Source organism: Oncorhynchus gorbuscha, linkage group LG06 (genome assembly GCF_021184085.1).
Source record: "Oncorhynchus gorbuscha isolate QuinsamMale2020 ecotype Even-year linkage group LG06, OgorEven_v1.0, whole genome shotgun sequence".
Lineage (NCBI taxonomy): Eukaryota > Metazoa > Chordata > Actinopteri > Salmoniformes > Salmonidae > Oncorhynchus > Oncorhynchus gorbuscha.
Genome location: NC_060178.1, coordinates 24,039,684 through 24,063,140, shown reverse-complemented (window position 1 = coordinate 24,063,140; position 23,457 = coordinate 24,039,684). Strand labels below are relative to the sequence as shown.

At 42.7% G+C, this 23,457-nt stretch overlaps 2 protein-coding genes across 2 annotated transcripts; one reads left to right on the top strand and one right to left on the bottom strand.

Moving 5' to 3' along the window:
• Window positions 1–1,944: 1,944 nt before the first annotated feature.
• On the top strand, window positions 1,945–7,373 carry LOC124037727. Its single transcript, XM_046352723.1, has 2 exons — window positions 1,945–2,359; window positions 4,191–7,373. The coding sequence occupies exons 1-2, from the start codon at window positions 2,154–2,156 to the stop codon at window positions 6,532–6,534; spliced, it is 2,550 nt and encodes an 849-aa protein (XP_046208679.1). The 5' UTR covers window positions 1,945–2,153; the 3' UTR covers window positions 6,535–7,373.
• Window positions 7,366–22,075, bottom strand: LOC124037728 (MAP kinase-interacting serine/threonine-protein kinase 2-like). The gene is made up of 14 exons (XM_046352724.1): window positions 21,867–22,075; window positions 21,155–21,364; window positions 20,602–20,686; window positions 20,356–20,457; window positions 20,133–20,230; window positions 17,886–17,965; window positions 17,596–17,669; window positions 17,160–17,264; window positions 16,704–16,759; window positions 16,117–16,212; window positions 11,123–11,317; window positions 10,755–10,919; window positions 10,599–10,639; window positions 7,366–10,446 (listed from the first exon to the last, which is right to left on the bottom strand). The coding sequence occupies exons 2-14, from the start codon at window positions 21,203–21,205 to the stop codon at window positions 10,182–10,184; spliced, it is 1,413 nt and encodes a 470-aa protein (XP_046208680.1). The 5' UTR covers window positions 21,206–21,364; window positions 21,867–22,075; the 3' UTR covers window positions 7,366–10,181.
• Window positions 22,076–23,457: the final 1,382 nt, after the last annotated feature.

Sequence of the window (23,457 nt, the reverse complement as noted above, 5' to 3'; positions counted from 1 at the left end):
AGAAACTCTCGCAAAAAGCCCCACGTCGCACAGAACTACGTCATTTAGAACTCTAAATAATTGCCTGTGGAAATTCAGCCCAGATGATCAGCGTGTAAGGTTTGCGCTTGTTTGTTTGTTTAATGTCTTATCTTTAAAACATGAGCGATCTAATATTGTTAAAAATGTAACTAGGGACTTACAAAAGTGACTATGAAAATGAACCCATTGGGTCACCCTGCTACCTCAAGCTTCTAAGAATATTGTAACATGCACTAAATTGGCCTTTGAATTCTACTACGTGTAGTATGTGCAAGGTCCAAGTTTAGACTAACTTGTTCAGTTCTTATACACATCATTGGTTCTCTTGGGCTGCAGCATTGCATAGCCTAACACTTGTTTGACTACGATCAGATCTTAACAAATAAGATCAATGAAACTTTTTTTCTCACAATAAGTTTCCATCACATTTTCCCCCAGTCCTTATGGTCCTCAGAACAGCTAGCAGCTTGAAGAGAAACTGCACTCATCCTAATCAGACATGAAATGTAGAAGATAATTAAAGAGTGAGAATTAGTTTACCAGAATCATTGTACCGATTTCATAGATTGAAACAGACATTTTACAGCCTTTCTAAAAATGTTCAATCAACCCCAAATGGGCTATCAAATGCCTGATATCGCATCAAAATACCTGTGCGTTTAGTCTGATTCAAGCAGGTTTTTGTAGCCAAAATTGTACAAGAGACATTAGGCACAACATTTAGGCCTAATAGGGCTACAATGTAGGATATGGTCTATAAAATCAACCTAGCCTAACCATATCAAATCAAGCTTTATTTATAGAACATTACAAACATTAACTCAACACGCTTCACAGGGAAAAATAACTAATACAATTCAAATAAAAACATATGTTTACTACTCAAACATAAGAGCCTATGAAACTCAATTAATAAACAGACAACAAACAAACAAAAATCACACTACGGAAATGAAAAGCTAAAATGGTGTGTTTTAAGATCTTTTCAAAATATCTCCAGTGTCCACACCCATCAGGTTCTCTGGCAGGCTATTTCAGAAGTTGGGGGCATAAAGGCTGCCTCTCAATTGCCTCTTGGTCCTTGGCTTTGGGATAGTTAAATGCCCAGTGCCTGAGGGACCTCCTGGGTACATAACTTTAAAGCATGTCTGACATGTATTGGGGTTCACAATCATGGATTGATTTAAAAAAAAACAATCGAATACCCTTACAAGTAATTCTAGAACTCACAGGTAATCAGTGCAGAGATATTAAAACCGGTGTAATGATTGTTTTCCATCTGGTCTTGGTCAGTACCCATTTTGCAGCATTCTATATGTTTTGCAGTTGACCAATGGCTTGCTTGGGTAGACCAGACAGGGGAGTATTACAACAGTCAAGTATGCTTGTAATAAAAGCATTGATGAGTCTCTGTATGAGCCTGAGCTAGAAACATATAAATCAAAGCTCCCTCTGTTAACAAAATACGCCTACATAATGGGGAGGACACCAGTATATTTATGGGAGGGATGGAAGAAACAGAAACACACACACACACACACACACACACACACACACACACACACACACACACACACACACACACACACACACACACACACACACACACACACACACACACACACACACACACACACACACACACACACACACACACACACACACACACACACACACACACACACACACACACACACACACACACTTCCTGAGCGCCAACTCAGCCATCAACTCGCTCATACAAAGTAAACTCTCCTCATTTATAGCCTGTAGTGCACCTGCGCGTCAAGCCGATCGATTAATTAGGATAGAACAGGGTAAAGTCATTACACGGGGGGCCGAATGTCTGACGGTTTTTGTTTTTTCCTATTAAATAAGACCTAGACGACAAGGTGAGGGGAGTTCCGTACTAAATTAGTGACCTTAATTGATCTGCTTTAAATGGCTTTTGTGTCAACTGTGTCACAAATTAGAACGCATTACGCAATAGTTTATGACGCTTTAACTGTAGCATTATAATCATGATTAGAGCGGTCCACTTTATGCTCTTGCTACATTTGCTCACGGTTAAACCAACCTTAAAACGCGCCATTAACGGGGCAAATGCTGAACACTAAATGTAGCAGGCCTAGATGATAGCTTCCATCGCCAGTATGTTTGCTACAGCAAATCATTATTTCAGGAACGGTGAGAATTTCTCTTCTCGGCCTCTGTTCCTAGGTCTTGATGTGACAATCCTTGTCAAGACCGTTGGGTTTTTGTTCTGCTCGGGCATCATACTGTGGTGCTTATGGGATCTATGGAGAGGAAATGATGACGATGATGACTCAGATTTTTTGTAAGTTTAGAAACATGTTTGTGTGTGAGTGACAGAGGCGGCTGGTGGGAGGAGCTATATGAGGATGAGCTCATTGTTGTCTCTGGAATTTAATTAATGAAACGGTACATACAGTACCATTCGAAAGTTTGGAAGCATCTACTCATTCCAGTTATCTTCTTTTTTTAAAACAATTTTCTACATTGTAAAATAATAGTGAAGACATCAAAACTATGAAATAACACATATGGAATCATGTAGTAACCAAAAAAGTGGTAAACAAATCAAAATATTGTTTATGTTTGATATTCTTCAAATTAGCCACCCTTTGCCTTGATGACAGCTTTGCACACTCTTGGCATTCTCTCAACCAGGTTCATGAAGTAGTCACCCTGAATGCATTTCAATTAACAGGTGTGCCTTTTAAAAGGTTAATTTGTGGAGTCAGTTGTGTTGTGACAAGGTACGGGTGGTATACAGAAGATATCCCTATTTGTTAAAAGACCAAGTCCATATTATGGCAAGAGAAACAACAAAATAAGCAAAGAGAAATGACAGTCCATCATTATTTTAAGACATGAAGGTTAGTCAATGCGGAAAATTAAGAACTTTCTTGAAAGTTTCTTCAAGTGCAGTCGCAAAAATCATCAAGCTATGATGAAACTGGCTCTCATGAGGACCACCACAGGAATGGAAGTTCCAGAGTTACCTCTGCTGCAGAGGATAAGTTCATTAGAGTTGCCAGCCTCAGAAATTGCAGCCCAAATAAATGCTTCACAGAGTTCAAGTAACAGACACATCTCAACATCAACTGTTCAGAGGAGACTGGTTGAATCAGGCCTTCAATGTTGAATTGCTGCAAAGAAACCACTACTAAAGGACACCAATAAGAATAAAATACTTGCTTGGGCCAAGAAACATGAGCAATGGACATTAGACTGGTGGAAATCTGTCCTTTGGTCTGATGAGTCCAAATTTTAGATTGTTGGTTCCAACTGCCGTGTCTTTGTGAGACGGAGAGTAGCTGAACGGATGATCTCCGCATGTGTGGTTCCCACCATGAAGCATGGAGGAAGAGGTGTAATGGTGCTTTGCTGGTGACACTAAGTTATTTATTTAGAATTCAAGGCCACAGCATTCTGCAGCGATACACCATCCCATCTGGTTTGAGCTTAGTGAGACTATAATTTGTTTTTCAACAGGACAATGATCCAGCACACCTCCAGACTGTGTAAGCGCTATTTGACCAAGAAGGAGAGTGGTGGAGTGCTGCATCAGATGACCTTCACAATCACCCGACCATCAACCCAATTGAGATGGTTTGGGATGCGTTAGACCACAGAGTGAAGGAAAAGCAGCCAACAAGTGCTCATCATATGTGGGAACTCCTTCAAGACTGTTGGAAAAGCATTCCAGGTGAAGCTGGTTTAGAGACTGCCAAGGGTGTGCAAAGCTGTCATCAAGGCAAAGGGTGGCTACTTTGAAGAATCTCAAATCTTAATTATATTTTGATTTGTTTTAGACTTTTTTGGTTACTACATGAATCCATATGTGTTTTTTCATAGTTTTGAGGTCTTCACTATTATTCTACAATGTAGAAAAGAGTATAAATAAAGAAAAACCCTTGAATGAGTAGGTGTGTCCAAACTTTTGACTGGTACTGTATGGAAACCACACGTTGGGCTCATTCTATTAATTCTATTCCAGACATTACAACGAGCCCATCCTCCTATAGCCCCTCCCACCAGCCTCGAGCGAGAGTCTGTGTGTGTGCTCTAGCCAACACTTGAGGAATTTCATTCATTTCTTGTCTTTATTTTATTTTTATATCAGTGGTATCTTTTCTCACAAGGGACATGCTGAAGGATTTGACCACCCAGCGCTACACTCTATACAGTAGCTGCGTAGACCATGTGAAGGAACTGGATGATCTTCCGGAGAACACTGTGTACAAGGTCAGCTGTGGGAGCAGAAGACAGAGGAAGCCACGGCGGAGGCAGCCTCCAGATTCCTATCTCGACTCCAGCCCAGATTATAGCCCTGCTACTAAATGTGACTCTGAATACGACAATGAATATGACTTTTTCTACGACAGGGCCAGTGAATTGGAAACAAAGAGAAAACCTTTATTTTCCTCCAAACGTCATGTCGAGTTACCGTCTGACTGCAAAAAGTGTGGGTCTATGCACCTGTGCAACAACGATGGTGACAGGTGCGTCAACATCAGAGTGGACACTCCAGAGTCCAGAAACGACACCGCCACCAGCAGTGAGACGGAGCACAGCTTTTGGCCTCTGAACATTATGGGGTCATCTGATTCTATCAGCTCATTTACCTCCTGGTCCTCTTTCAGCTCAACATCCAATCCATCTACTCTTGTGTCTGAGATGAGTGAAACAGTCCATGCTACACCAGTGGTTTCTAAAGATGAGCCATCCTTTACTAACAAAGGTCCCGCTGGCAGGTCAGAGTTGAATAACCCACTGTCAGTAAAAATGCAAGGGAGGCACAATTTAGAGCACAGCATCCGCCGAAAGATCATACGCAGGTTATGGAGACGTGCCATATTGTTGGTTCGAGTTATTGGGATGCTACTCCCAGAAAGACTGAAGCAGGCCACAAAGAGGATTCCTGAAATTATTTTAATTGTTGAAGAGGAAAATCATAAACCAATGGTATGTGACAAAGTTACAGATCCCAACCAGCACGACAACGCAAAGACCACATTTAAAAAAGATAACACTACTCTTATATCCCAGGTGGCAATCAATGGTCTGAAAGATCTGAAACGGGAAAAGATGGAGACCAGAACATCTAGCAAACCCTTAGGTTTGAAATTATGTCCAGGGTTGGTGAAGAAGACTCCTTGTCCTCAATGTTTTGTCCATCTTTTTGCATATCCCAAGCCGAGATCATTTTTAATCCGTATGATTGGAGAGGAAACAACGGATTTCCTTGAGATGACTCTGAAGCAAAACCGACTACACCACCTACTGGGAGTGCCTACTCTCTACTCAGACTCCCTGGAGAAGACGGCAGCCGAGGAGGTCACACCACAGCCAGTTCAGTTGGATTTCCATGGTGTAGAAACCCCATTCCTCCCCCAGGAGATAAGGAACAGACTTGAGTGTCATGTGAAGCATAAAGTGATAAAAAAGCAGTGGGCTCTTCCCAAGCTTGCTTTGAAGTATATAAAAGGCTTTAAGTCAGAAGGCGCTAAGTATCAGAGATATAAGAGTATGGACAACAGAAATCTGATTATAGACAGTAACGCTGAAACAATTTCCCAGCCTCTGATCACTTGCCAACAACTTCAGGATGAGATAGGGCCACTAACAGTAACATCACTGGAAACAGAGGGGGAGAAATCCCTCTCTGCAGCATCAAGTCAGTCTGATTATTCTACTGAGGAAGGTGTATGTAGCAGTGTTCTTGTCATAGATACATCCACTCAAACCGATGCGTTGGAAGTTAGCAAAACTTATCCCAGGACCAAATTTGAAATAGAACTGAAGAGCAAGTGCCTGGAAATTAGATTGTCTATGCCACAGGGAAGGGTTCCTCCGAAGAGGTTGGTAAAGAAGCTAGTCGGACCAGGTATGCGCATCCCTATACCCAGAGTGAAAAATATTTTATTCATGAGAAAGGCATCCATTAAACTTCTTGAGATTAACCTGAAACAGAAGCATTTAGCAAATGCATTGAGAGCACCTACCATCTTCAGCAAGTCTATGGAACTGATCACACCCAAAGAAACTCCTCAGCCTAAAGAAGTGTCAGAGGTAGAGTTTGAATTGAATTGTTCTAAGGCACTTATCAGCAAAGGAATGAGAGACAAGCTAGAGTTCCACATCAAACGCAAAAAAATCCAACACCTCTGGGGTCTGCAGGAATCTCTTAATGCCCTCATACCCAAGGCACCAAAAATGGATCCCAACAGGGTTTTCCCAAAGCCCAAGTATGACATTGAGGTAGTGACAAGTGACATGCCCTTTTTGATTGACGAACAGAAAGAGGCTTTAGAGTGCAATGTGAGGAAAAAGAAAACTCACAAGAACTGGGGTTACCCAAAACTGATAATGGACTCTCTGAAGGCAGAGGTTCCTGAGGCCAAAAACCTGGACAAGAGACACCCTCCAGCAGCTTCCAAGGATGTCCCTGTGGAGCCGATGTCATCAACGTCCTCACAGAACTGAGTAACAAACATCAGAACTCCCACAGCAGTCCTGAAGGGAGAAGTGTATCTTGCTCCACAGGTTTGCTCTTAGTTTATTTTGACCCACATATCAAATAAACACCCATTTGGTTGTGTGCAGTATTTTTTAGGTGAGCTGGAGTAGTTTTTAATATCAACACTAGGGGGAAGACTCAATTTGAGCAATGCTCTGACACACCGAGCCAGATATAACTCCGCTCCAAGCAAAATAACATTGCATCATTTCCTTGAAATCCCTGGTGATGTTTACGCAATCGGTTAGTAGTGCATCTTATGTAATAGAAGATATTTTAGGACTTAAGTCGACATTCCTTTTCTGCATTCTGTTGAGCAAATGGAAAATTGCAGTATCAGATTGACCATATGACTAGTGTGCTGAGTATTAACAGGAATTCAGTGTCCCCAGCCCCTGGGTTGATAAGCAACACTGCCAGACCTCCTGGGGAAACAGGGGCAGCACTTGCAGTGAGTTGCATCACTTGCCTTGTGTATAGACAGTCATGAATCCTTAACACCTCAGACTCTGGACCAAACCAATTACATGTGACTAGGTTGATAGTAAATATTACTATCAACCTTGCCCCCAAGCAAAGAGCACGTGTCTTTTCTCTGAGTTGTATCTGAGAGCCATTTACAATACAATTGATCAAGACTCAAGCCTTGGCCAAGTGATGAACTGGCAAGAGTAAAACTATGGTGATTGTGCCAGTTTACAAGTGAAAACATGTTGGAATGGTTCATCAGTTACATTGTTGAACTGGCCCAGAGGCTTCTAACCATTCCTCAGACAAATAGCAGAATAAGTGGAGAATACTTGTTCAAAGCAATTTATTGTATTTAGAAAAAAAAAAAAAAAAAATTCTGCAAGTCATGTTTCTTTGCGTGAACTGCAAATCAGTCCCATGTTACAGTAAAGTGCTTATTTCAATTCAATGTCTCAGAATTATGATTTGTAAAAAATAAAATAAAAATCCTGTTAATATTTTGGGCTGGGACAAAAAGAGTTAAAAACAAGGGGCAACAACTCCAAAGAAGGCTTGAGTAGAGAACCACGTAGATAAACATTTACGTTACCTCCCCTCGAACTGAAATATTTATACATATGTTCCAATGTTGTTCAAATCTTAAATGCGTTCACTGTGAGCACCATTCAAATAGTGGGGGATTATGACTGTCCAGTTGGTCGCATTTTACACATTGTTGCAAGATCATTTAGAAAGTCCAAAACTACTGCATTGTGCAAAAGTAGAAATGGTTATGACTAAGAACACACCGTAGATGTAAGTACTACATCTGTGCATTTCGGAGAATCACAACCCTAACAAAATAGAGAGACACTTGTCTGATAGAGAAACAAAATAAAAGGCAGGCAGAAACTCAATTGAAAAGGCATTTTCATAAACCCCCCAAAAATGCCTTAAGCAGCTTAATGCTTTTTCTCAGATTCTTGATAGCAAGTTAGTTTCCCCAAACAAAGAACAGCTGCATACACAAATTCAAGTAAGTCTTACTATAAGACATAAAACCCCAGAAACATACATTGGTAGAAAGGTTTCAGAAAGATCACAATCAGTGTCCCATGAATCAGCATAATGGGCCTTTTGACACTAAGGGAGCCATTTCTTCCAAGATAACCAAACTGCAGTAGTGGTAACACTACATGGACAGTCATGAGTTCAGTCGTTGTACTCCTTGGTGATGAGAACACGCACGTTGTCACTTGTTTTCATGACTTTTTGGCATTGGCTAGTGTCTTGAGAACCCATCACTAATATAATTTGTCAATTTCCTAACAGCCAAACTGGTTTCTAAACAGATTGTTGCCAACACTTTCGCATTACAAAATAACATTAAAAGAACTGTCACTGGGCATTAATTTAGCTCCAGATAAAACTTCACACTTTAAAAAAAGGAATTTAAAAAAAAGGAACATCTGGTGTTCCACCTGAACAATTGAACAGCACCTGCATGAGGTTAACATCGAAAGATAAAAGCTTAAAAACACGTGTAAAAAAAAAAAAAGTGGCACAGTTAAACATTAACATGGAGTTAAACATAGTTAACTTTTTAAATAACTCAATACAGCTACATGTCCTCGGAAGACTTTTCTGGAATGCTATGCCATTTAGACTTTTCCATCTTCTCCGTCACCATGTTGAATGAAAATTATTTCTCCCAAAATGAAGTTTTTGCAGTTGTGATGCAATTTGGAATCATTCTGAGGGTGTCACATTATCGAGGTCAATAGCAGGTTAACCTCTTAACAGAAAAGCCTGATTAAACCCTGAACAAATCTAAATACGTTAGCCAAGTCACGTCGGCTAAAATGAGCATTTCTAACTCTGCTAAATTAGACAGATTATTACGACAGCCATGGCATATTTCCTTTACATAGCAGTCAAATAACTTTAGAGGTTTACATTAATACATCTTATAGTTTGATGACAACACTTAGTACTTAATTTGGCATGGGAAGCTTTGGCATGGGGAACCAAATTTGCAATTTTCCTGCTCCATGTTTATTGAGGGTAGCATCAGGACAACAAAGTTCATGTTCTGGTATCAAATGAGTTGCATGTGCCAAGAACTTTAGGTTAGTGCATAAAGCACCTTCCACAGAGGCAGGCGCAACATTTCATTCAACCCCTATTGCATTGTATTAATTCAGGAGGAATTCCCTGATATCAGAAAGAATAGATGAAAATTGAATGATGCATGGCGATTGGTAGTTTGGCATAATTCATGTCATCTATGAAACTGCATTGTAGCGTAATAAGGGCTGGTTATAGATACATTCTCTGGTACTAGAGGCTCATGGGCACAGCCACAACATTTTGTACTGTGGGCTTAGACCTTCCACAGAGGAGGCTCAGTTGAAGAGGAATTTATCCAAACAATGGACTGCGACAGACACTGGCAGCATTGGGCTTCCAGCCTTCTGAACTCTTTCCACTGAATACCTCCACATGTAAAACCCTTCATGTTGGCCATTGCATCAGCGTGTATGCATCTGCTGATGGGACATTCAGACATGGAGAACATTCCAGATAAACTTCATTCACAGTGGATCCAGTTATAACATGTGGAAGCAGCACAACAGGTAGTCATTTGGCGTCTGAGCTTGGTTCAACCGTTCTGCCATAGACTCAAAAGAAATACAGCTTGAAAAGGGCCCCCCCTCAGCCTGGATGTGCCATGTATGCAGGCCCTGGCTAATGTGCTTTACAAGTGCTGCTATGGGGCAGAAGGCAGTGAAGCATTTAACAGAGTCCAAAGTGTACACAGCAGTGTTGTACTTTTCTCATTCTCAGCGCAGCTCAAGCCATTTCTCCAACTGCCATCACATTTCAATTAATAGAGGACGCATACGTGGAGCTGCACTGATCAGGAATTTTGGGCATGTGTGCATTTGGGCTGCTGGCTCTTCATCTTTGCCCTCAGAAATATACTTTTGGAGCCAGGCATGGCAGCGGTCTCTCCTGTTAAAGAGGGGGACAAGCCTGCAGTCAATAAAAGTGTGGTTGAGTTGGGGCCAGGGCGAGGCAGGGGCCATGGCGAGGCAGGGGCCAGGGCGAGCGGTCATCTGGAGATCCGATTCAGTGGGTGCGGCTGGTCAAAGGCGGTGATTCAGGCAGATGACGTGATGACGAGGGGGGCGAGGAGCTGGCAGAGCTCGGCGGCAGAGACAGGCCCCGTCTTTAGCAGGCTCTGCCTGCGCTTGGACAGCTTGGACTTGGATGGAGGGGAGAGGTGCATGGAAGTGGAGCAGGCTGTGATGACAGTGGGAGCCTCGTCGAGCTGCTGCTGCTCTGCCATCACAGCCTGCTCAGCCAGCTGCCGGTTCATGGCCACTGCCTTGCCAGCAAAGAACGTCAGGTCCTTGGCACTGCTCCTGAAAGGGTAGAAGAATCTTAAATCTTAATGCAGAAGTTGACATTTTAGTTACACTAGTTGTACTTTCTTATAAATGGAGGTGATCAGGCTAGGCTACACTACACTAAAGAACATAGCCCATATCACTCAGGGACCCAAATATTAACTAACCTTTGAGGTAGGATGGATGTTGGCAGTGTGTCAGAGAATCCCTAAAAAAAAAAGTTTTAGCAGGTGGTTAGACAAAGGAAACCCCACCCATTCTACCCACTGAAATGTATGTAGAATTCAAAGAGCCTGGGGGGGGGTGTAGAGAGTGAGACTTACCCCCTGCACCCAGGGGTGCTGCAGAACCTGGCCGGCACTCAGGCGGTTCTTGGCATCTCTAACAAGAAGTTTGGAGATCAGGTCTTTGGCACTTGAGGAGATGTGAGCCCAGTCCTTCTCTGGAAACTCATACTTCCCTTCCTGGATACTCTCAAACAACATGTTCTAGTGATAAAGAACTTTCATTACCATCACATAGTAAGGAAACTCAGAGCTTGAATTTCACAATTGTGCGCAAGTCAGTCTTGTTAATGTGCAGCTAGGAATATGCCATAATTCCACAAACAAACAGGATGGTTTCTGGAAAGCACACTAAACAAATGAAAGAATCTGGGTCAGCCAGAGGTGGCCTTGGCTTTCTTCCTTACCTGACATGTGTGGCAGGGTTCTCCCATATCCCAGCCACAGTCGCTACCGCAGCGGCCTACAAAGGGTGGGTAGCCACTCAACAGGATGTAGAGGATGACCCCCAGGCTCCACAGGTCACAGCGCTTGTCATAGTTTGTGGCCTCCTCGCTGAAGGCCTCCACCACTTCAGGGGCCATGTACTCTGCCGAGCCACACTGCAGGAAACAGACCGAGACAGCAGGGTTAGTTAGCTCTGGGCTGGGCGCAGTCAAGCCATGAATTACATGCAGCAGCCGCATTGAGCTAAAGGCTAGAGCTGCCACTATCAAGGAGTGGGACCCTAAACCGGAAGCTTATAATAAATCCCGCTATGCCCTCCGACGAACCATCAACAGGCAAAGCGTCACTACAGGACTAAGATAGAGTCGTACTACACCGGCGGCGACACTCGACAGATGTGACAAGGCCTGCAAACCATTACAGACTACAAAGGGAAGCAAAGCCGAGAGCTGCCCAGTGACGCAAGCCTACTGGACGAGCTAAACTATTTCATTCTCGCTTTGAGGGAAATTACACTGAAACATGCATGAGAGCACCAGCTGTACCGGAAGACTGATCATCGCCGCAGCTGATGTTAGTAAGACCTTTAGACAGGTCAACATTCACAAGTCCTTAGATCCTGGAAAGGTTCTACAGCTGCACCATCACTGCCTGGTATGGCAACTGCTCGGCCTCCGACCACAAGGCACTACAGCGGGCAGTGCGAATGGCCCAGTACATCACTGGGGCAAAGCTTCCTGCCATCCAGGACCTCTATACCAGGCAGTGTCAGAGGAAGGCCCCAAAACTTGTCGACTCCAGCCATCCTAGTCAGACTGTTCTCTGCTACCACACCAAGCGGTAGCTGAGCGCAAAGTCTAGGTCCACGAGGCTTCCAAACAGCTTCCACCCCCAAGCCATAGGTCTCCTGAACAAATGACCACCCAGACTATTTGCATTGCCCCCCCCCCCACCACTCTCGTCATCTATGCATAGTCCCTTTAATTGAACTCTACCTACATGTACATACTACCTCAACTAACCAGTGCCCCCGCACATTGACTACCGGCACACCCAGTGTGTGAGCTATATACACATACGCTATTTTCTTACTGCTGCTCTTTAGTTACTTCTTATTCGTATCCATATTTTTTTTATAACTGCACTGTTGGGAGCGGAGTTGCTGTGCAGGAGATTGACCATCCTAAGACAAGTGACTAAAGAAAACTAAAAACAAAAAAGTAGGTTTGAATGACCATTTATTTTGATATCAGAACTCACCAAAATGGGCTTGTCCTGCCTAGCAACAGCATCATGGAACAAAATAGATTTGTTCACCAAGGTGCTTGAGGAGGAATGAGTGTATGATAATCAAGAGAGTACTCGTGTTTCAGAGCCCCCTTTAAAAACATGGCTAAGCCCAGTAGCCAGCTTATGACTGCTCAGGGCATGATAAGGTGAGGGAGCTCTGCTCAACTGATTTGTAGAGCAGCAGATATACTCCTGCAATACTATTGAAGACTTTCATCAGTCTTTGACTCTTTAATCCTTCCTGCGGTGACAGAGATGGTGGCTAATCAGCCAACATTGATTTCTGCCAACAAATCCTCACCGCAACCTGGAGCTTTCCTAACCATATGACCAGTCAACTCATAACACAGCTGCCTTTGCTTGACCGCTTAAAGAAAGAGGTCTTTCATTAGCACTTCAGCGCCTGACAAGTCAGAAAACTTGTGAATTCCCCTTAAAGCTGCAGTAAACAGAATTCCATTTCCAGTTTGTTAAAATTCCAGTGTGACAAAGCATTGTATTAGCTAAACCACTATGAAATACCTTTTCATTTAACCAAAAATATTGAAATTCAGCTTGTGTACACAATCAAAAGACAGAAAACAGGGAGCATAGAAATAGAGCACAGAGCAGATCTACCGCTTCTTAGACTTGCTTTCAATGAGAATGACAAATCTATAAAACTCAAAATGTGAGTTGTCAGGAAGCCCAAAAAGTTCAATTGAAGCTTTAAGTTGCACCACATGCCTGTATGTGTTCACTGCTGCACACAAGCCTCATGCAGACCTGATTACACCAGGAAACCACTTGAACATGATTCTCAGAAAAGAGACCATTCCCTGAAAGTAAACCACCTTAAGGCTCAACCGCTACAAGTACAGTAACCACAACATTTCCTAAGGGTGCTTTCTATAGGACAGACCAGTTAGTCGACAGGCTGTTGGCAACAGAGAATATTTGCACTTATAAATAAATCCCATTGTGCACAGGACTTGTCTGATTCATGCATGTCTCAGTGGACACTTCCATTGCAGAGGCCAAGAGGATGGCACAGTCCACTCTATGACACGATACGGAAATATTATATGGTTATAGTATCTAATTATGATGCAACACAATAAATCTAATATTTTATAACAAATGTACACTCCAATGTTGGATGTGTTCCCTGTCCGGTTCTGAAACCATCTTCAGTGCACTGTAAAATTGGCACCTTTCCCTGTATTGCTATGTGCATAATAGCAAAGTTAACCAGGATATTGGGATGAGAACAATTCAGAGGCAGCAATGAGAAAACAGCCCTTGCCTTACAAAAAATGTTTGTTAGAACAGAATGGTAGTTATAATTGTGTTTACCTAGTTCCAAACTTGTTTTCTAACATAACCTCATAACACATACATGCAGCGCTTGCTCCTAGACCATCCTTTTTCTTGATCTCAGTGTTGTTAGAATTATGATTACAATACATAATGTTATCATTAATAGGCTTTGTATAGTATCCTTGTATAATCACCGTCAAGCTGTAGGCCTAAGAGTGTCCTGTTCAGTCTTAATACCTTAACTTAGACCCGTTTTTCAATATATAGGCTACTGAATCAATCATTTACGGTTTGAAATGCAATCACATTAAAAAACAAAAAAAATTTAAACTAAAGTTTGCCTAAAATAATTAGTCTAATCAATAAACCGCAATTCAAGAATGCATGAAACTGTTTAGTCTACTGTAATAAAGGCTTTATACATTTGTTAGATCAGACTGACACTAGTATTTAAGTTGTTCCAAATGGTCAGGAAAAAGAATATTGTAATCTAACTGCAACTGTTTATCACAACGCTCACAACACTTCAGCCTTTACCCTCCTTTTCCCCTGATCTCCAGTAGTTTCCACAATAAGTCAAATGTCATCCACACATCGGACTTCTTTAAACATGTGCCAGTCACAGGCTGTCATTTTAATTAACTGACCATCAAGCGGCAGTCATTTATGTCTTAATTATTTAATCAAGTGTGCTTAAAGCAGACAAGCTCAGTGCATATGTCGATGACACAGAAAAATACATTTAAACATTTCGACCAATCGATTGGTGGAAAGAACAGGACGGCTTTTGGTTGACCAAGGTTTTTTTTGTGTGTAAATACTATGAAACATTGGGGAATAACACACTAAGTGTGGTGATGTGGGGAAAAGTATATCAGAAAGAAAATCAGATAAGAATGGCCTGAACAGAGACTAGAAAAAACAAGGGAGAGGCGCATGAGCAGTGCTGGGTACACACACACACACACACACCACTCCTTCACTCTCCCCCTGGCTCAGCCAATCAAAGCAGAGTTGCTAGTAGGCACAAGGGCAATTTATCTAGAACAACCGTTAGACATGAGGCTTTTGTGTTATGAATACAAAGAGAAATGCAGGCTTGCACACGTGTGGTGAGAATGTGGGTAGAGATTACAGTGCAAGAGCAGAGACCAGAGGGTGGGCGGCAATGTTACTTCAGTTTCTGCATGTTACAGCTCAAGTGCTACCAGGGGAATGTAGCAGAAGATCAGTGACAGGAGACATGGTCTCGTTGCAATTACTGTTAAAATAAGCTTCTCATTCAACCACTTCCACATACTGTAGCATGGTTTGGCCTCACGGTCTGCGCAAACGTGCAATCTGTTCCCCGTAGCCTTGCCTCAAGGATATTATATCTAGTTCACACATGAATGACAACATATCTTTATTCAAAGATGTCCATCAGTCTGACCCAGGGCCAGGTCAATCTCTCACAACAAAGACCAGTCTGAAACCAGGGGGGGGGGGGCATCCTCAGACTGCCCTGAGAGCTGAGACCCAAGATCACAGAGGAGACCACTCAGCACTTACACCACCCCGTCTGTCTCCAATATGGGCCAAACTATAATACCCACAAATAGTCAGCCTGCCAACAGGCTACCCAAGCTAGGTCAGGTTACAATGAAAACCCCCCACCTCCTACATTTCTCCCTCTATCTAGCCTGGTTATCTGGGTCACCTGCTCACATCCATCTCCCTCTGACAGGAGAGGCACAGAATGGGATAGTTGCCCTTTACATTTGAAGAATTCCAGTAACATTGTGCCGGTCAGGGTTTAAAGGCAGTTTTTATTTTTAATGAAACTTTGGCTTAACCCATCATGGCCTAGCCACAGGTGCTTCACCATTTCCACTGATAAGTAGCAGGATGTGGACATTAAACTTTCAGGAATCTGAATGGCGCTGATAAGTGCTTCTCAGATACCAAAGTATAGGAGCTGCCAGATAGGAGAGCGTGCCAAAGGTGTGTGTTTATACACGGGCTGAGAGTCAATCCCCATCATCACAATGAAACCAGCCGACAGTTAACTTTGTCCCTGGCCTTAGATACCAGCACACCTTCTCCCTGGTTCCCAATGAGAGGGCTTCCTGCAAGTGACACCACCTGGGCTTGTCCAATACCGTACAGGCAAGCCAATCTACATAGGGAGCAGAATTGTAAAACCACCCTGCCTCAGACAAAGGCACAAGAAAGCCTCACTTGGGATTTGCTGTACCATGTCCCAATAGCCACACCACCTCTGCTTTCCATAGAATTTCCAGTTACCTGCCCAAAGCCTTGCCACAGGCCTATTTACATGAGTCAAAACTAGACTGGCTGAACAGAGTGTAGTAGACAGACTTACTGGAGTGAGGAGCTCTGGGGTGGAGATGGGAGAGCTGTCGCTGTTTAGCTTGATCCCACTACCCAGGTCAAAGTCACAGATCTTCACAGGCGAGATCTACAAAGGAAGGGAAATGGGCACGTTTTAGAAATGTTACAAAACAATTCTACTGTTTCTCAAAATATTTGACCAGGGTGCTGGTTGTGGTCTACGGCTCAATTGAGTGATGGCAGAAGGCGATTTATGGCCAATCAAACTGGGTGGATCAAGCCCTGAATACTGATTGGCTGACAGCTGTAGTATTCAGACCATATACCACAGTATGACCAAAGTTATTTTTACTGCTCTAATTACATTGGTAAACAGTTTATAGCAGTAAGGCACCTCGGGGGGTTGTGATATATGGCCAATATACCACAGCTAAGAGCTATGTCCAGGCACTCGGCATTGTGCCAGACATTAACAGCCATGATCCGTGGTATATTGGCCATATAACACCACCCACCCCCACCCGGCCTTATTGCGTAATCATACTTCCAGATTAGAGTGGCCAATACGCCAGTGGCTACACATATATACAAATCGAACACCTGTAAATGGAAACGTACTTTGTCCGCATGCTCACATAAGATGTTCTCCGGCTTCAGATCTCTATGTGCCATTCCTGTAAAAATGAAACGCAGAGTCATTCTGATGCATGCATAATTAGGCAATAGACAGAAGGGGGGGGGGGGGCATGTGTTTTAACATGTGTCAAATGACCAGCCTGGGCCACTGCTAGGGATCACATGGGAACCATGGCTTTGACTTAACAGCCCAGGTGTTGCGGGAACACGCGAGACCTTTGAACCATTTGTGATTCTACCCAGAAGTAGATTAGTGGGCCGAGCCTTTTATCTGCTGAAACCAGATCAGCTAGAGTTGCATTGTAAAGCCCTTATGATAAATGCCAGCCAGCCCATCTCCTGATGCCAGCGCCCTTCCCAGTCCCCATATGAAACCCCATCCCTTGGCCTGCCAGGCAAGCCCTGGTCTGTGGCTCAACCTGGTTGTAGCAGACTTACCTTTGTTATGCAGGAAATCCAGAGCGCTGGCGATGTCCTGCACCACAACGCAGGCTTCCTGCTCACTGAAGTGTAGTCTCCTGTGGATGTGAGCCAGGACTGTACCTGCGGGTTAACACCACACTTGTTACCCTGCTCAACCCGATCACATTGGTGTGTATTAAAAGTGCCTGTATTAAGATTAGGGTTGCTTAATTCCTGTAACTTTCAATAAAATCCAAGGTTTTCCAGAAATCCTGGTTGCATGATACCAGATTTCCTCCTCATTCCAGGAATCCTCTAACCGGGATTCCTGGAAAACCAGGGAATTTATAGAAGGCTGCAGGATTTTTTCCACCCCAATTAAGACGCACTAAGAAATTCAATGTGAGAAACATGCAGAAGGAAGTGGTGCATATTAATTTTAAAGCCTTTAAACCCTGTTAGAAGCACTCACCCCCTCTCAGCATTTCAAACACCAAGTAAAACTTGTCTTCCTCCTCAAAGAACTCCACCAGCTCCAGGATGTTTCTGCAGTGAAGGACAGGACACTGGTCAAAACTAATCACACGACAGTCATTACTTAAAGAGATTCTTTAGTCAAGGAATTTATTGAATAATTATAAAGACTTTGCTCAGGGCATTGCTCATTTAAAGTGCCATGAAGGTCTAATGAGGTAAGCCGCTTTCCACTAAAATATATTATTCAGAAGTCCCTGTGGTTGGGCATCTAAGTAGTAATCTTACCTGTGACCCTGGCACTGGTACAGCATCTCCACCTCCCTGAAGACGCGACTGCGGCTGTGACCGGGTCTCTTCTCAATGATCTGGAATGGAGAAGTCTGGGTTAATTCCACTGGGGTAACAATGCATAAAATCCTATTAATATACTGTAAGGACTGGAAATATACCATTGAGCCCTTAGGTTCACTTCTCACCTTCCAATCTTAAGGCACAGTTAGGATGAAGGGTTAACCTACTTCTGGGGTCTGCCAAGTGCCTACCCACCCAGAGAGCCAACGGGTGGAGAATAGAGGCCCCACACCTCTAAATATTGTATACCATATTCCAACCTTCCATGCTTGTGCCGTGAAATTACAAGGCAAAGGGTTCCCAAAGAGTTGTATTGACAATAGAGCAACGACTAAATATAGTTTGAGTGCTGCTGTGAGTTGCTGCCCGGCAGCCCAGCTTGTTGCGCAGCCAAGGGAGACTGCTGACACCAAAAGAAAAGGCCTGAATTTTCCAGCCACCCCCTCATTGTCTGAGGGTGTACGTGACGCTCTTCCTGCTAGATGGATTAGGGCTGCCATTGAACTCCACCGGGGTCAGAGCACAATGACTGTCTGGGATTAGGGGCCTGTGTGTTCCCAAAGCCTAAGGGACTATTTTAAAAAGAGTCTGCACCCAACCAGTGACTTTCTCCTGATCACAACCTCCAACGAGTAGCCTACATGTAGCAGAGCAGACACCAGTATCGATTAACTGATAATGGAAAAATTGACAGCTAAATGAAGAGCTAACGCTGTGGGGGTGAGCGCCCTTTGTCCTTGGAGGGTTGTGGGGGTTTTACTGCCCTGTTGCAAACAGTCACCGATCACCTCCAGGGGCTATAAATCCCCACAGCGTGGCTTTAGGAGGGCCCCATTGAGTCATACTGCAGGTTTGTAAATCAAATGCATGAACGCCCAGGAGCAATCCTTATGCAGGACCCAAGGACGCAGCTAGCCAGGCAGGCCCCTTCCCTTTGAGATCGTTTTCCTGCAGCTTTGGATTTTGTTGGGATTGCAACACCAGGAGCCCCAGCCCCCCATCCAGCTGTCGAGAGGGGGAGGGGTGGCTGGCAAGGACATCTGGGCAGTTGAAGTCCCCGCCTAGACCTCGAGTCATTGGTTCTCCCACACCCCTCCCCATAGAATCCTCCTCGAAGGATTCCTCTATAGTAAACTATTTAACACCCGTATGTTTATTAGAAAGGGAACAAATACCATTAATATACTGGATGCAAAAGTAACAGTATACAACAGTATACAAGGAATCCATACAAAATATGGAACAAACTAAATCTTACGACACTTCTGCAAAGTGAAAAACTGCCAAAATTGAATTTCACAACATTTACTTGCTCAAGGCAAAAGAGAGCAAAAGCAGCAAGGCACAGGAATCCAAAACATTTTCAATCTGCATCCCTTCATGTAATTTTTTATTCTTTTTTTATTCTAGAGGAACAGAAAAAAGTGTAAACACCCTAGGTCATAACCCTCAACATGTTTTGGCACTGCTGCCAGTACACAATGTTCTCACCACTAGGAGCCTGGCTGACGAATGAGAGTAAAGAGAGGGGGTGGATGTAGCCTTCCGCTGGCTCGGATTGGCTGGCAGAGTCAGAAAAACACTGAGAAGTTTATGTGCTAGCAGTAGCTAGGCCCCCAGTGCCCATAAAACCACAGCAGAATCATAACACTGAGTGAGAGCCTCAGACATCCGTTTCAAAAGGCTGAACAGAACAAACATGACGACATCTGTCTAGGGAATTGAACAATGTCCCAAACAAGTACATTTCCAAGAGTACATGCTACAAATGTATATGCCGGAGAGGACATTGATGTAGTCCACACCCTCAAGTGTATCTATAGGTTATACCACTAAAACCATTCAATTGATTCAGGGTCTACATTTCCATAGCAATTCCTCCCAGTGGGGCTAATGATCAGGTGACCATGTGCAGTTATCTTCATATTGATCACATGCCAAAGCAGCAAGGAAGTGAAATGTAAGATGACAGCAGTCACAGGCCCTTGTCAGGAGCGTGACACACTTCAAACATTATCCTCTGAGGGACACAATATCCTGGAAGAGCTTTCAACCATTCCTAAAAAAAAACATCCTCATTTACAAATTTGAAACAAACCACTCAAGACAATAACATGTTCAGGCACAAATTATATTGGGGTTCATTTTTAGAGAACTTGTGCAGCATGAGAAACATCTTACCTTGACAGCATATTCTTTATTGGTGATGAGGTTGATGCAGGTCTGTACCCTTGCATAAGCCCCCTCTCCAAGTACCTCTGACTGCAGGCTGTAGACATCTGGTGGGACAAATTTATATTAAAAATTTAAAAAAATCACCAGATAGATTAAATGTGTTGTACCATAATCTAGAGTATCTGTCCTTTAGATGAGATAAGAAAATTACTATCAAATCGAAAATTACCCTCAAATCGGCCAGAGAAGCTGTCAGTTGCCCTGCAACGCTTTTTCTTCTTATTTCTCTTCTTGGCATCAGGGATGTCAATAGGCTTGCTGGAGGTAATATCTACACAATCAGAAACATCTGTATGAATACTAGGGTGCTACTTAACATAGGAAATGCTACTACCGAGTTGGTGTCCCAGGATGCTGACATTGGCCTCTTGGAGTAAGTGATTAGTAAAAACAACAAAAAAAGGAACACACTTACCATGTCTATTTGACAAATCAAAATTGAAGTCTGAATTAAGGAGGGAACCATTTGTGAATTCATCACCAGCAAAGGGATTTGGGCCCTAGATGAGAACACATGTGTGAATTTCAACTAATAACAGTTCAGCATTCAAAATGACCCATAAGACTGATTAAATGATCAACCCATTAGCTCCAGTGGCCATGGACTCATGGCATCCACTACAATATTGGAAAGAATTTCACAGCTGACAGTGTCCAGTGAAAAATTATGTGCACTGCCCACTTGTACCAAGGCTTCATATCCAATAACAGCATCTAAACCAAATTACAATCAATCTGTTGTGCCAGTTAACATTGTCCAAGTAGACCCGTTCCCTAGACAACTCAGTCATTACCCATATTTGCACTTGTGAAGTCTGAACATTCGTGGCAAGGACACACGTTTGTCACCCAAATGTGAAGACGGACGTCATTAAATATAGAATAATGTGGTTACATATTGCAAGATGCAGCCTAGTCCCACATCTTGTAACCAACACAACCTAATAGAAACTGCAACGTTAACTAACCTTGAAAGAGCGATGGAATCCAGTGACTTCGGTAATCTTATTTTGCACCATTTTGCATCGATTAAAGATTATTATGAAGGACTGATGGCGGCTGCAGCATGTAAGTACTATCAAATTGTACCCTCTCCCGAAACAAAATGTTTCTTTAGAGACTGAAGCAAATGATCCCTGCGTTCTCTGGTCAAGATGATGCAGGGCTTAACCGGAGCACTGTTAAAAACAAGTATATCATAACGTTAGACAACAATCGGGAATAGTGGTCAATAATAGCCTAAACCATAGATCAAGATAGATATGCGGTGAAACAATTTAAGAATACTTAGTTCACAAGTATGGCAGCATGGCCGGTTGTCTGACATTAAAAACACGCTATAATGAACACTAGTCAGACTAGAAGAAAACACTGGACAGTAACACGAATACGCAGTTAGTCAACTAGCTAGCTAAAAATCAATCAATTACATCAATATCCTACCCATAATTAAATACTAATGTCACCCGACAAAAACCATATTGTTTCACGCTTATTATATGACATTTTAAGTCAATTAATCGACTTGGCTAGACAGATAGCTAACGTTAACTGTTACTGTAGCTATGCTAACGCTGTCAATAAACCACCGCCAGAAGCATTCATTCCGCTTAACGCCGAGCAGAAAGGACGTCAAGCAAAAGTAAAGAGCCTCTTATCGACAAACTACGTTTAATTTACCCTCTTGTCTTTTTTCAGAGCTCCAGCGTAAACACCGTTGTTTGACACACTGCTTTCGTTAAAGCCCCAGCGATGGTCGAGGATTTGCCAGATCGTGAGTGTGTGGAAGGTGGGACGAATCGCAGCCCAACAAGTATTTATAATCTCACGATTGTCTCCACCCATTTCTCGAATAATCCAGTCGTTTGAGTACTCGCCCCCGAAACACAGCAACAGACAAATGTATCATATGGGTTGGGGTGACGTGTGTATTTTACAGGTCTGATTCAAATTCAGTTCATATAGCTTCCGTCTTTCCTAAAACACCGTCTCGTCTCCTTCGCCCTTCACAGATCTGATATTACTAGTCATCTGAAATCTGGGTGATTGGTTTTAGGAGAAGGGACAAGGGACAGAAATGGAACTGGGCGAGAGTGGATTGCTTTCATTTTTTACGTTTTTAGTAATTTAGCAGACACTTATCCAGAGCAATTTACAGTACATTATTCTTACAATAGCTAGGTGGGACAACCACACATCACAAGTATAGTAAGTACTCATTTCCTCAATAAAGTAGTTATCAGAAAAGTCAGAGCTAGGAGGAGTCAAGTGCAAGTGTTGTTTAGGAACGTTTTTTAATTTTTGGTGAGGAGTGGGATTATTTAAAACAAGGGTTCCCAAATATTTTCACACAAGCCCCCCCCCTTCCAGCATTGGGGAACATCCCACGTCTATTTCTATGGGCGCAATAACTGTTCATGACAAAAACTGTTCACACCCATCATGTTTATTTCCTGCAATTCTACACATTTTGTCACAGGTGCAGAGAAAGTTTAGCAGTTTCAAAGTTAATTTTCTTGCAATTCTATACATTTTGCCATGTCCAATGTGTATTCATGTGATATTTGTCCTCACCAAGTACAATGCTATCTTGTGAGTCGTGATTTAGCATCGACACATTTCAGAAACTGCTGAGGTGATACACAGCCAATCAATGTTCTCTCACAGCAGTGATAATGAAATAACTCTCTCTGAGGATATTTATAATAATTGTTATTATTATTGTTATCTTCCCTGTTGCAAGTTAAGCCCAAGAAACATTGACACAATGAGTAAAAGAGTGATTGCATTTATTTTGGTCATGTGCAATGGATTGCTGTCTCACAATGCTTGAGCAAGTTCTAAAAATGGATCATACATATACTACACTAAAAATATTTGATATGTTCAAATTCAATGGTTGTGCAAAATATGTTGAATTATTGCCATGACCCATACTTGTAGGTCATGTACTTTCTATTGTTTACCTATTTGTTACCAACTATAAAGTTGCCACGAGAAGCATGCTTTGTGCTAGTTTTCTTGTAGGGCTTGTGTAATGGGACATTTAAGATGAGTGAAGTTCATATTCAGTTAAGTGATTATTAGCACATTGCAATATACTTTTTCTTTCTGTAATACTCATGGTTCTGTTTGTGCAAGGTTGATGGTCACTAGACTTGAATGTTATGGACAGTTCTATCTGCTGATGGTGTTGGCGCCAGTCCAAAGGTGCCAGTTATGAGGACACACGGGTTATTATTGTATTCTGTGAGACTGTGGTTCACTTCCT

Excerpts from the sequence above, each read along its gene's own strand:
- LOC124037728 (XM_046352724.1), bottom strand. The coding sequence starts at position 21,205 with ATGGTGCAAAATAAGATTACCGAAGTCACTGGATTCCATCGCTCTTTC. Across the intron at positions 11,318-16,116 it reads CCCCAGAGCTCCTCACTCCA|TGTGGCTCGGCAGAGTACAT; the intron begins GTAAGTCTGTCT and ends TGTTTCCTGCAG. Across the intron at positions 10,640-10,754 it reads AGCACCCCTGGGTGCAGGGG|GGATTCTCTGACACACTGCC; the intron begins GTAAGTCTCACT and ends TTTTTTTTTTAG.
- LOC124037727 (XM_046352723.1), top strand. The coding sequence starts at position 2,154 with ATGATAGCTTCCATCGCCAGTATGTTTGCTACAGCAAATCATTATTTC. Across the intron at positions 2,360-4,190 it reads GATGATGACTCAGATTTTTT|GGACATGCTGAAGGATTTGA; the intron begins GTAAGTTTAGAA and ends TTTTCTCACAAG.